This window comes from Haliotis asinina, chromosome 6, assembly GCF_037392515.1.
Source record: "Haliotis asinina isolate JCU_RB_2024 chromosome 6, JCU_Hal_asi_v2, whole genome shotgun sequence".
Taxonomy (NCBI): Eukaryota; Metazoa; Mollusca; class Gastropoda; order Lepetellida; family Haliotidae; genus Haliotis; species Haliotis asinina.
The window spans coordinates 23708064-23721023 of NC_090285.1; the positions used below are offsets into that span (position 1 = coordinate 23708064).

Sequence of the window (12960 nt, forward strand, 5' to 3'; positions counted from 1 at the left end):
ATTAGGCATATGTGAAAGCGTGGCCAAATAAGTATGAAATTAATTAAACATTCGATTAACGAAAGCGCACGCAAAACCGCATATACACTCGACATTTGAGTAAAGTAAGTCTGAATGCTTTGAAACCTTAACTGTACCTTAGTATATCATCGTGGAAGTAAATAAAACGTAAAGGTAAATGCAGCCTGGATGATATGCTATAATTAGCCAATTTCTTATTCCACAATGCAGATATCGTTGGGAATAGGACGTATACCAAAGCAGGATGCTATCCACACCAGTTCTCCACCGATCCCGGTAGATGTAAAGATCGTGAAAAGATGTATCCTAAAATGTTCACAACCAGAAAATTTAAAACCGCTTCGCATTGTCAAAATTTGATAACATCGAAGACACTAAGTGGTAAGACCTGTGAACAATGTTGTCAGAATTTGACGGTTGTTGAAGACATGAGAACGTATGAACTTCCAGCTAAAGCTTTACTGATCCCGGGACAGGACAACATGTACAAAGATTTTGTGACACAATGCATAGGAAGACAGTACTGTCAGTTGAATGGGAAAGACAGTGACAGGATCCAAATGGACTGGAATTGCATTATGTTTGAATACGAATGTGTTGATGGTAAGTACTGTTGAATAGATACATTCAAGACAACTCTAACACTTTACGATAACATACATAATCAGCATAATAATAGTTTTACCAACGTATGACTTAGAAATGTTTGACAGGATACTAGAATAAGGCCAAAAAATGACAGGCTTCGTTGTCCACTACATCTCCTGAAGGGTGTGATCAAACGTTTCAGGTATTAGCCTTACTATCGATTCAACACTTGATGTGTTCATCGTTATATAGAACTCTAATTAGCGTCATTTCCTATTGGCTGATACCTCACGGGCATCTAATTATCACTTCCATCATTAATTGTTACATATGATGATGACCTACCTTAAGGATGTTTCGTGCCGCTCCTGACACCGCACACGAGAGTACTCATCCAAAGGTTTCGTGTGATCCATATAAAGATGAATGACACATGTCATCGTATCAGACTTGTGTTGTTTATCACAGGATTGTCTGATCCAGACTTGATTAATCACAGACCGCCGCCGTATAGCTGGAATATAGCTGAGTGCGGCGTAAACCTAAACTCACTCACTCACTCACCCACTCAGATCTGTTTCATGTTATTGCTGACCGTGACTGCAACACTGCATTTTCAGATGATAAAATTTTGAGTTTCACCGGGGACTCCACGCTCAAAGACTCACAGGTGTTCTTACTTGACAACCAGGCAGTCCATTCTGATACAAACTCTCATTGCGTTGCATATACATGTCAGTCAAGCATTACCGTTAAACTTGTTGGCAACACCGTGAACTCATCCTCTTGCACCCTCGTCTTTTCGGAGGAAGGCGGAAATCGCACCATTTTGAAGTGTAATGACACCGTTAACAACATATTATTTCAAAGTAATACCAGCAAGATAGACATTACCCTGAACAAGACTGCAAGCGTTGGCACGAGTACCAGTGGACTGCTGTGGATTCTTGTGACAGGTATTGTATCCTTTAGACATGTAATTGAAACAACTGGTTTTCATTCACCATAGTCAGAATTCAGAATTCATCAAAGTTGTCTGGTGTGATATGATCTGTTTCGATCTATGACAAACTAAGGGGTGTGTACATGTAATCATCTTGTGATATATATGTATGGGGGAACATTTATTGACATGCAACTGGTGGCACATGTGTGGTAGCCATTACAGTTGCATTGCGTATTCGATATTCAATCGACTGCACTTCATGATGCAGAAATGAGCATGCTTGAATGGGTACGGTGCTGTATTTTCAGCTTCTGCTAATAAAGGACTTGTGTCTGTGGCATGTGGATCGAAAATTCCATCAGACGTGACACATTATTGTCCGAAGGTTACAACTACGACCCCACTGGTCCCATCTGTGATGACTGGTGTACCAGACACATCAGACACACCTACTTCCGGCACAACACGCGTGAAAGGGACTCCGTCAGTGACAATGATACTACTGACAACAGAGTCTAATACAGGTAAGAAGGATCATAAATCACCATAATCATTTACTTACATTTATATCTAATATATGTTTAGTGCAGGATCAAAACCGACTGCAAAGTTTTCTTTGAAAATGTAAGCCTGCAGCAAGGGAAATTGAGCAGAGATTGACACAAGTTTATAAGGCCAAGGACTCACCTTTTCCAACAAAACTCAGGAGAAGGTTTTGGTCCAACTTATAAACCGACTGACACTCAATTTCAATATTTTGTATTTACTTTTGAAATCAACCGGGAAGCGACTGGCAGTTGATGCCTTGCCTTGGAGGGCAATACATGTGCTCTGTGCGCACTACCTGTGTCCTTCATGAGCGCTGCCTGCACTACCCATCTTGCGAGAAACGCACAGTTCACACTGACGACGGGTCGCATCTTCTGCAGCGATTTTTCATGGCCTAGTGGATATAACCACGAAGCTGGCGATGTATTGTTGGGTCGATGCCAGACATCGGCACATAAATACTGGACGTTTTCAATAATGTGATACATTACCGTTACGTTCAGTAAAAGCAAGACAAACTTACACCAGTCTTCAAAAGTCGTTAAAGTAAAATAATTCAACGCCCAGGACTATTCCTGGGAAATGCCCGCGCATTGCCTGTAAAGGTGAACTGGGTAAAAGGAGAACTTGGCGAGACTATAGAGTAGTGTCACTGGAGTGAGTGAGTTTAGTTTTACTCCTCAGTAAGCAATGTTTTGGCTATATCGCGGCGGTATGTAAATAACAGAGCTTGGACCCGACAATACAGTAATCAACAGCATTAGCATCGATCTGATCAATTGGGAACCGATGACATGTGCCAACTAAGTCAACGAGCCTCCCACCTAATCCCGTTAGTCGCCTCTAACGGCAAGCAATGCCGCCTTTTATGGCAAACATGGGTTGCTGAAGGCCTATTCCACCCCGGACATTCACAATTCGACGTCACTGGAGGTTCATAACGACACATACCATATGTCATCCCAACAGCGTGGTAATACATACATACTGTCGCACATTCTTTACTGGGCACAGTCTGTCAACGACGGGAATATTTCCTGTCATGCATTTTCACATCTAAATGACCATCTAGTAAATTTAGTACGACTGGTTAGAGTATTAGGTTCAGCATCGTCATGGCACATGTTTATAACCTTGATGAAGTCATTGTGCTTGAGTTATGTGCAAACAAGCTTCCAACTTTCTCTACACTTTAATTATGTCTGCTATAGGGGACGGTAATATTCAGGTTGGAATCCCATCATCCAAGAAAAATCCTTCATTTTTTACCTGATTATGACATAGTACCTTTTGTCATTTTACATCATGCACCATATATTTTCAGCGATCATCGGAGGTGTCGTCGGAGGGCTCGTTGCAGTGCTTTGTCTATCTGCGATCTCTTTTGCTATATACAAGAAGTGCCACAAAACGGTGATTACATTAAAACGAAAACATGTCATTCCCTAGCCCAATGCACGTCAGGATGCATTGTGTATTACTAAAACATTACCACTCTCTAACCCCTCAATATGTATGGTTTTGTTTTTATAATATTAATCAATATCAAAGGGTCAAGTGGATGAGGCAAACATTTCCAACTTAAAAATGTTCCTTCTATAAACATACAAAAAAAATGGCAAGCGTGTAAATAGTTGTGTGTGTATGTGGGCCATACATTCAGGGTAATTCTGTCAAAGGTCTTAAAATAAAACGATAAAACATTTTGCTGTGATGAATGATGGATGCAAGTCATCAGAAGACGATGGTGGATGGTAAAGAAGCAAACGAAATATACAACAGTGTTCACACAATGCCATTTAGAAAGTAGTTAAATGTAACATATGTTATATTTGGGATTACAGTTTCTTAGCGAAGTACTGATTCTACCACTTCTGTTGGATCGAGTCACATCAGGTGAGGCACCTTATGATCGTGTGCTGGCGATTAGGTGCCTGACTCTGATGGTGTGGGTTCGAATCCCAGATGAGACTGAACCAACCACGACATGGGTCTTCTCTCACTGTAGGAGTGGCAACTTTCATTTGTGGTGTTGTGACGAGGTCTTAATGTTCACAGTCATTAGTTGACATATTACAACCACGATGTCAACTTCGATGGCACACGTTGATCTAGTCGACCAATGGCCATTGCAGGCGCACATGACCTTTACTGAGCTACAAGTGTTAGAGCGAGTGGACACGATTCGTACTCGGCTTTCAAGGGGGAGCCTACCATCCCACGATTGACAGACCATTACACTAATGGAAAACGTCGTTCGTGTCAAGAACGAGTCGGAGTAGGAGTGTTTTGGATGAAGTAAGGCTTGTTTTTACTTCTTTGAGAGCCGCAGAGCGTAGCGTAGACAAGACGAACGTTTTCATGCCCTTAACTTTGAACAGAACGACCGTTTTGGCTCGGTAATGGTGTGGGGTGAAATCTCTGTGGCTAACAGAAAACCATTACATGTTATTCATGGCCATGTCACTGGTCAGTCCTAACGAGAGTACATGCTGGAGGCACACACTGTGATATTGGGTCGCCGACATGAACGTCGTGCCTGTTTAAGGTTGACGAAGCGACGTTGGGCGGGGCCCACGTTTCTACTTAATACCCCCACCAGAGCAACATTAACATGTTACCATGTTGTCCAGGTCTGTCGGCGCGTTCGTCTCCGCCAATAACAAAAATACATTCTCAACGATCCTGGAGCTGGCCTGCAGTAAGAATGCCCTGACATGAACCATGATGACTTGGAGCGTTTGATTAGGAGTTTTCCTAGTCATATTCACGATTGTCTTGGGAACATATTATTATATTACTATTAATTATATTCATTAGTTTAACAGTTCATGGTAAATGATGCGATGGACAGTAGGTTGGGTAGACCAATCATTTTAATAGCATCCATGGTCATTTCAATGTCAACGACAAATGCCAACATCAGGTCGATGTCCCACTGTTTTACTATTTATCTCATTAAAGACACTAAATATCCAGTACCTTTCGAATAATATATAGACTGTTATGTGGTGCATGAAATATTCCCATAGAGAATTGTTTGAATCGTCAGTCATTAATACGATATTGTTCTATAATGAAGCTCTGATCATGTTATAATTAAGACATTCGTTTTCAACAAAGACAAGCTTAGATTGTGGGCAGCCAAAGGATACTCCAGTGACAGATACTCCATGACTCTTGTCATTAACATATTCACACAGTGCAACCTGTTTATTGCAATTATATAAGATTAATAAGTAAATATTAACATAAATGTCTCCTCGTTTATAGTCAATATGAAACGAGAACCTAAATATGTTCTCACCTGTAAATTCATGAATACGGTTTTGCTGATATTTCAGAACAAGGTTGAAGATGAGAGTGCCCAGGTTACAGGCGTGGACGCGCCCTTTCATCACATGAGGGTTGGTCTCTTACACACAGTGATACCAGAAACTATCAAAACACATAGTATGACTATTTAGTGATGTCATCCATGACATTAGGACCAAGCAACCTGTAGTGTCAATGAGTATGTGAAGTGAATATATTCATTTCATCCACAGTTATCAGCTTCATATCATGTCTTGTGTTAATTTCAGAACACCCCTGACAGTCGGCGTGCCTGGGGTGATTCTGCCCGCAATACTGGTGTTTCACTGGGTTCACTGCCTGCACCATTCGGAGCTACGTCACTCCAACTGCCACGTGCTGCTAACTCATTACCTCCTATCAGACATATTGATTTAAAGATTTAAGTTCGATTTCCTTTCATTTGTTTCTGACAAATGCAGATAAGAGTGTCAATTTCAGACATGGAGGAAAGCTTATACCCACCATTTCAATGGTTATCATTGAAACCAGTTGATAGGAATGTAATTCTGGCGACAATTCGATAAATATAATACATGCTTTATCTTAGTTAAACTGTATTCTCAAACTTGTTACTTGTTGGGGACAGGTTTTTTTACAATGACGTGAGGATAGCCGCTTAATGGTATGTAATTAGTGTTGGTCGGAGAAATAAGGGGTTCCTTTCCAAATCTGTAAAATAGTATTTCAGTTCAATTAGTTTTGATGATTCGTCCGTTTGATCATAATTCAAAATAGAGACACATATTATTCCTGAATGAATGTGTCCATCAAAGTACGATGTTTCATATTACACGTGTTTGTATCTTCCACCCCATATGTACGGTTTTTCAGTTGATTCGCCATCCTGCCCCGTGTATTTTTCATTGGTACTCAGCATGTTTATATCATGACTAGGGCATGGCGGCTGGTTACCTAGGTATTTAGTCTTGCACGGTTCGAGATACAGCCTGGTACTATGTCAGAGATGGTGATCATGTTAGTACACACATAGATAAGTATAGACTGATACTATGAAAAGGGTGTGGGTCATGTTAGTACACACATAGACAAGTATAGACTGATACTATGAAAAGGGTGTGGGTCATGTTAGTACACACATAGACAAGTATAGACTGATACTATGAAAAGGGTGTGGGTCATGTTAGTACACACATAGACAAGTATAGACTGATACTATGAAAAGTGTGTGGGTCATGTTAGTACACACATAGACAAGTATAGACTGATACTATGAAAAGGGTGTGGGCCATGTTAGTACACATATACTCCAGTATAGACTGATACTATGAAAAGTGCGTGGGTCATGTTAGTACACACATAGACAAGTATAGACTGATACTATGAAAAGGGTGTGGGTCATGTTAGTACACACATAGACAAGTATAGACTGATACTATGAAAAGGGTGTGGGCCATGTTAGTACACACATAGACAAGTATAGACTGATACTATATTAGGGATGTGGTCATGTTAGTACACACATAGACAAGTATAGACTCATACTATGAAAAGTGTGTGGGTCATGTTAGTACATACATAGACAAGTATAGACTGATACTATGAAAAGGATGTGGGCCATGTTAGTACACACATAGACAAGTATAGACTGATACTATGAAAAGGGTGTGGGTCATGTTAGTACACACATAGACAAGTATAGACTGATACTATGAAAAGGATGTGGGCCATGTTAGTACACACATAGACAAGTATAGACTGATACTATGAAAAGGGTGTGGGTCATGTTAGTACACACATAGACAAGTATAGACTGATACTATGAAAAGGGTGTGGGCCATGTTAGTACACACATAGACAAGTATAGACTGATACTATGAAAAGGGTGTGGGTCATGTTAGTACACACATAGACAAGTATAGACTGATACTATGAAAAGGGTGTGGGTCATGTTAGTACACACATAGACAAGTATAGACTGGTGATATGATAGTGGTGGGACCATGTTAGTACACACATAGACAAGTATAGACTGATACTATGAAAAGGGTGTGGGTCATGTTAGTACACATATATACAAGTATAGACTGGTTCTATGATAGGGGTGTGGTTATGTTATTGCACATATATACAAGTATAGACTGGTACTATTTTAGCGGCGTGGATTATTTTCGAGCATGTACGCACAAATACTGGCATCACGTGCGCTGCAAGCCACGATTTTGGGAAATTATAGCACTTTGGACAATGGCAGCACGATAGCATCTCTGATCAATACAGTTAATATAAACCGTAGTTTGTCTTATATACAACGCCCAAACCACTGATATAGGACTGGGCGGTGGGGTAGCCTAGTGGTTAAAGCGTTCGCTCGTCACGCCGAAGATCCGGGTTCGATTCCCCACATGGGTACAATGTGTGAAGGTCCATTTTCTGGTGTCCCCCGCCGTGATATTGCTGGAATATTGCTAAAAGCGGCGTAAAACTAAACTCACACACTCACTGATATAGGACTGAAATGAACGGACGGAACTGATATACACAGGCACTGTAAGAGTCGTGTCTATCAGTCATGGAAGAAAAAAAACAACAACGTTAATGCATTTCACAATGCTGTTTCATTACCGTTATCGTATACCGAATAATTATGTTTGGGTTGTTTTCTCCCATCAAACTGAAGCTTTATAATGTACTCGGTTACTCTCAAATTAAAAACTTTAAAACTCATTGATTTTCATTTTTATTTTCATTGAGTATTAAACGAGGTAGCAGAAGGGGAAGTGTTCGAGGTTACATGCGATATATACTGACGTTTGTGAATACAGATGAGTAACGTCTTGTCCACTCAACATACGAATGTCTACAGATATTTTTATCTGCACGTCAGTCTCAAAGTTAGTGATACGAGGCGTCATGGATACCCCGTCATTTAGTTACTAAGACAATGTCGTATCAGAATGTGTGATTTGAAACAACACATCAGGAAGCGTTTTCTAAGCATCGCTAGTCATGTATCAACACTAAATGTACCGTCAGCAAGTCTACGGCAACACATATGTAATACGTGTAGTACATAGACGTGGGCTAAATATGTCACCACATCGTGGGTTTACAGTACGGAACTCATAGCCTAAGATTTTCAGCTTTACATATGACCATCTATGCTTGCATATGGCGTGTCAGAGCATTATATAAGATCATCTACCTATGTACTTGGCGTGTCAGAGCATTACATATGATCATCTTCATATGTGCGTGGCGTGTCAGAGCATTAAATATACCATGATTCAAGTGGTAACCCAAGCTCTCTAGATCTAGTATTTTATTGACCAATATTAGGTTCTGCTTTTATTTATGAAAACATTATACATGTACACACTTAAAAGTGCATTCTTAGTATCAACTTAATCAAATGAGGAGTCACTGGTCCAAACGAAGACAAACACACCATAATTATGTTATCTCTTGGGGTAGATGTTATCATTCTTACACCACGTACCAGGTGACATACATCATGGTGACAGAGGAGTGGGTAAAGGATGGTTACTCGTCTCTCATGACGCATTGTTTTGTATAGTGAAACTCACGGTCCCTGTTACAGTTCTGATCATCCAAGGATTAACAGTGGTGTTGGATGTCAATATCGAACGATCAGTCGGATCGGTTTCTGGGGATGTAACACCGTCTGGATGCAGGCCAGAGATGACCGTATATCATGTTTTGGTAGTATTTTTTTTTGTGTGTAAACATATTTTATTCATGAACATAAATAACATGAATATGGATTGGCACAACGAGCCAAAGGCTTAAGACAAGTGCCTCTCCATTACCTATGATATAATGCAATCAAACTTTACACAGTACAGGGGCAAGGAATTATTTCAGAAAATAAAAAAGCAAAAGAAACATTTATTTCCACAAAGGCATTAGATCATTAACATTCGGGAAATACGTCTACACAAGTTGCATTAAAGGGGTTCATAGTAGTTGTAGTCTAGAAGAATTTGAATCTATTTGAAAGCAGTATGTATTTATGAACAGAGTCAAGAATAAGTTGATTACTTCCGTTGCTTGAAGTTTGATTACTTTGAAGAACTGAGTTTAGGTCAAAGCCACTAGTGTAGAAAAATTGATCTGATTTTATTGAGTCATAATAAGAGCAGGAGAGAGTTTTCCCATCTATACCCACATGCACAATTTTGATTATGTGAAATATGTCTATCAAAGCGATGAGCGTTCAAGTCACTACACCCCAATCTGAGACCCGCATGAATTATTTGACAAAATCTAGATCCAAAGTTTAGGTCAAAGAGAACATGTCTTTCTTTGGTCTGTCGTTTATTGAATGAATTTACTGATTCTGAGTTAATTATTTCAAGTGGTAAATTGTTCCATAAGAGTATGGTGTTTGGTAAAAAGGACCGAGCATACGACTCTATGTGGCAACGAACTGTGCTAATACTATCATTTATAAATTAATTTAATTTATTTCTCAGATTGTAGGAACTTAAAACTGAAACATGTTCTGGACTTAAATCTGATAAGTAGGCTGGAGTAAGATTATTATTCATTTTGTAGAGTAAAGTAAGTTTCTTGATTTCTCTACGCTTAACTAATGGTACGAAGTTTGTCTCATTGTAGACTTTTTCATGACTGGTTCCTCTCACGGCTCCGCAAATCGTTCTTAGAGCGTCTAATTGTAAATTTTCTAAAATAATAGATTGTTCTGTCGTACAGTTGTCCCATATGTGGCAACAATAATCAAAGTGTGGAAGTATATAATAAGTATACATACATTCTAATGTATGTCTAGTTAATCTATATTTAAAGCTTCGTAAACAGTTTACCATAGGACTTACAACTTTTACTATCTCTTCAAATTGTTATTTCCAATAACAATCTTTTTGAAGATAAATACCTAAATGTTTATGGAAATATACTTCATTTACTTGAGTTCCTTTCATTTGATTTACTTTGCGAGAGAATAAAATCGTTTCAGTTTTTGTTGGATTAAAATTCACTTGCCGCATATTGGAAGTTTTGGTAGTATAGAATGTCCTGGATTACCTGCTTCTCATTTTTGGAAACATATTTATGACAACTGCTTGTTGAAAGAGAGCGACTGAATTTCGTGATTTCGTTAGTTGCATGTTCTGTTCCGAGGAGGACTTCGGCAACGACTTCGGTTGGAGTATTATATGTCAGGTGAGAACAAGGTCCAATGAATAGTGACTGACTGGGTCTAGGAGAAATTTAGAAAACATAACGTTGATGATATCAAGGTAACACATAGTGCTGACAGAAAGAATCATATGTGATACATGAGGTCACATCTTAAGCAAGTGAATTTGCTCAAAATTGCCTCTGTTCACCCAAGAGGAAATGCGTTCCCGATGGGATAGGTCACAGGACTATTGACATTCTATCGCATCGCAGGCAGTTTCGGTTATCCAGGGCAATAATGTGTTTTGATGTTTATTGTTAGCGCTGTGAGTGTTTCTGATGTGCAGTGTTGTGCTATATAAATGGACAAATATTATTATTAACGTCACACAAACGTGAAAATGTGGTCCCTAGAGAATGAACAATTAACTAGTAATAAATCAAATGTCTTGGAACAAATCACTCACTCACTCCTTCACTCACTTAGGAATAACATGGATGTATGTCTGTGATGCCGTTTGTTAGTTGCTATGATACCCAGACAAACCATGATTTCCAACACTGGGAATTGTTACTACATGTGTGTGTTATAGTAATAATGCGTTGAATTTATTGTTGATCGACTGTGTCATTTCCGTTTTATCCTGTTGTCAGATGCAACAGGTTATCAAGCAGCCAGCAAGCAAGGGGAGAAAACACGTTCTGTGTTCACCCTACCGTACGGTTTGACATCCTGTATTGTACACCTTTACGCTTTCGTATCCTTGACACCTCGGCTAGATCTAATTGTGATATGTAATTTACAATGTATGTATGTATGTATGTATGTATGTATGTATGTATGTATGTATGTATGTATGTATGTATGTATGTATGTATGTATGTATGTATGTATGTATGTATGTATGTATGTATGTATGTATGTATGTATGTATGTATGTATGTATGTATGTAGGTAGGTAGGTAGGTAGGTAGGTATGTAGGTAGGTAGGTAGGTAGGTAGGTAGGTAGGTAGGTAGGTAGGTAGGTAGGTAGGTAGGTAGGTAGGTAGGTAGGTAGGATGTTTTTATATTATATTTTAAAGAGATAAAGTATCGTGTAAATGTTATATGCTGTGGTACAATAAAGTTCAGATCAGAACTGGTTGTACTTAATCCCTTGTTAATCCACCCTGAAACAAAGGCAGGGGGCACAGTGGGGTACCCCACTTTTGACAAATCCGCTGTGCAAGATAAAAGTAACAAATCAGTTAGATTGTTATGATTACACGATGCCATTTAGAAAGTGGTCAAATGCAACATATGTCATATTTGGGATTTCACTTTCTTAGTAGTGTATGTTTCTTGTGGAAGTCGCGGTGGCTGAGCGGGCTAGGCAGCTGACTTTGTGTGCTGGCGATTAGGTGCCTGACTCTGAGGGTGCGGGTTCGAATCCCGGATGGGACTCAACCGAAAAAAGTACTAGAATTTGTACTTTACTAAGAAAGTGAAATCCCAAATATGACATATGTTGCAGTTAGATTGTTATCGGCTAATCCTTTCATCCGTGTTTGTTATTTTAACTCAGTTGTTATTCCTTTTGATGCTCCTCCAACCATACATTACACAACATGCAATACATCCGACCTTGATTTATAACTTTGAATATTTAGTGCAGACATACGAAATGCTAAACGGAAATCATTGTCGGGCAATTTCGGCATTTCAGTATTGAGAAAGCTTACATTGCCGAAATACTTTATAACAACCAGACTACGTCCATCGATACTATTGTTTCATTTATTTAATGCCTGCCAAGGGAGAGAGCTGCACTGTCCCTGTGTCCGTCACGGCCGATGGAGCAGGCGCTGCCCACCTAGCAGCCAGACTACGTAACCGGAAGCGCTTGATTAGGAATGAATAAGGCCTCGCGAGATGTAATGTAATTGTGAAAACACATTGCAGTTATCACTGTTTTTCTAAAACTATGAAGGGTACGCAGACTAGTGACATGTTTACAATAGAATTTAGAAAATAACTGAGCACCCATAGGTCTTTGTTTGAAATGCCGCCATATGGTTTAAACATATTTATTTCCAGAAGGGGAATTGGATCGGTAAACAAGCAATATATTGCTTATGTTAATACCGCTCCGGGATACAAGTAACTTATAAAAAGCAGTCGTGAGGAGAAAAGCGTGCAACTATCAAACAATAAACAATAGCTTTCTGAGAATGCAACAATCAAAACATGAAGACGTAGCATATGTATTTGAAGCATTACCAAAAGGAGTTTGCATGACACAGCCTGTAAGATAAACTAAGCGAGGTCGGGGTCGAAGTGAAAACACTGCGCGATAAATTTCTTCACATGCTAAATTTTCTTGGTTTGTAACGTTCC

At 39.3% G+C, this 12960-nt stretch overlaps 1 protein-coding gene across 1 annotated transcript in view; it reads left to right on the forward strand.

The window, feature by feature from the left end:
• The first annotated feature begins 237 nt into the window (after window positions 1-237).
• Window positions 238-12960, forward strand: part of LOC137287757 (uncharacterized) — a 29383-nt gene continuing 16660 nt past the window's right edge. The window contains exons 1-3 of the mRNA XM_067820147.1: window positions 238-624; window positions 1230-1565; window positions 1864-2079. Coding sequence (XP_067676248.1) covers window positions 321-624; window positions 1230-1565; window positions 1864-2079 — 856 coding nt within the window. The 5' untranslated portion in view covers window positions 238-320. The remainder of the gene's footprint in view (window positions 625-1229; window positions 1566-1863; window positions 2080-12960) is intronic.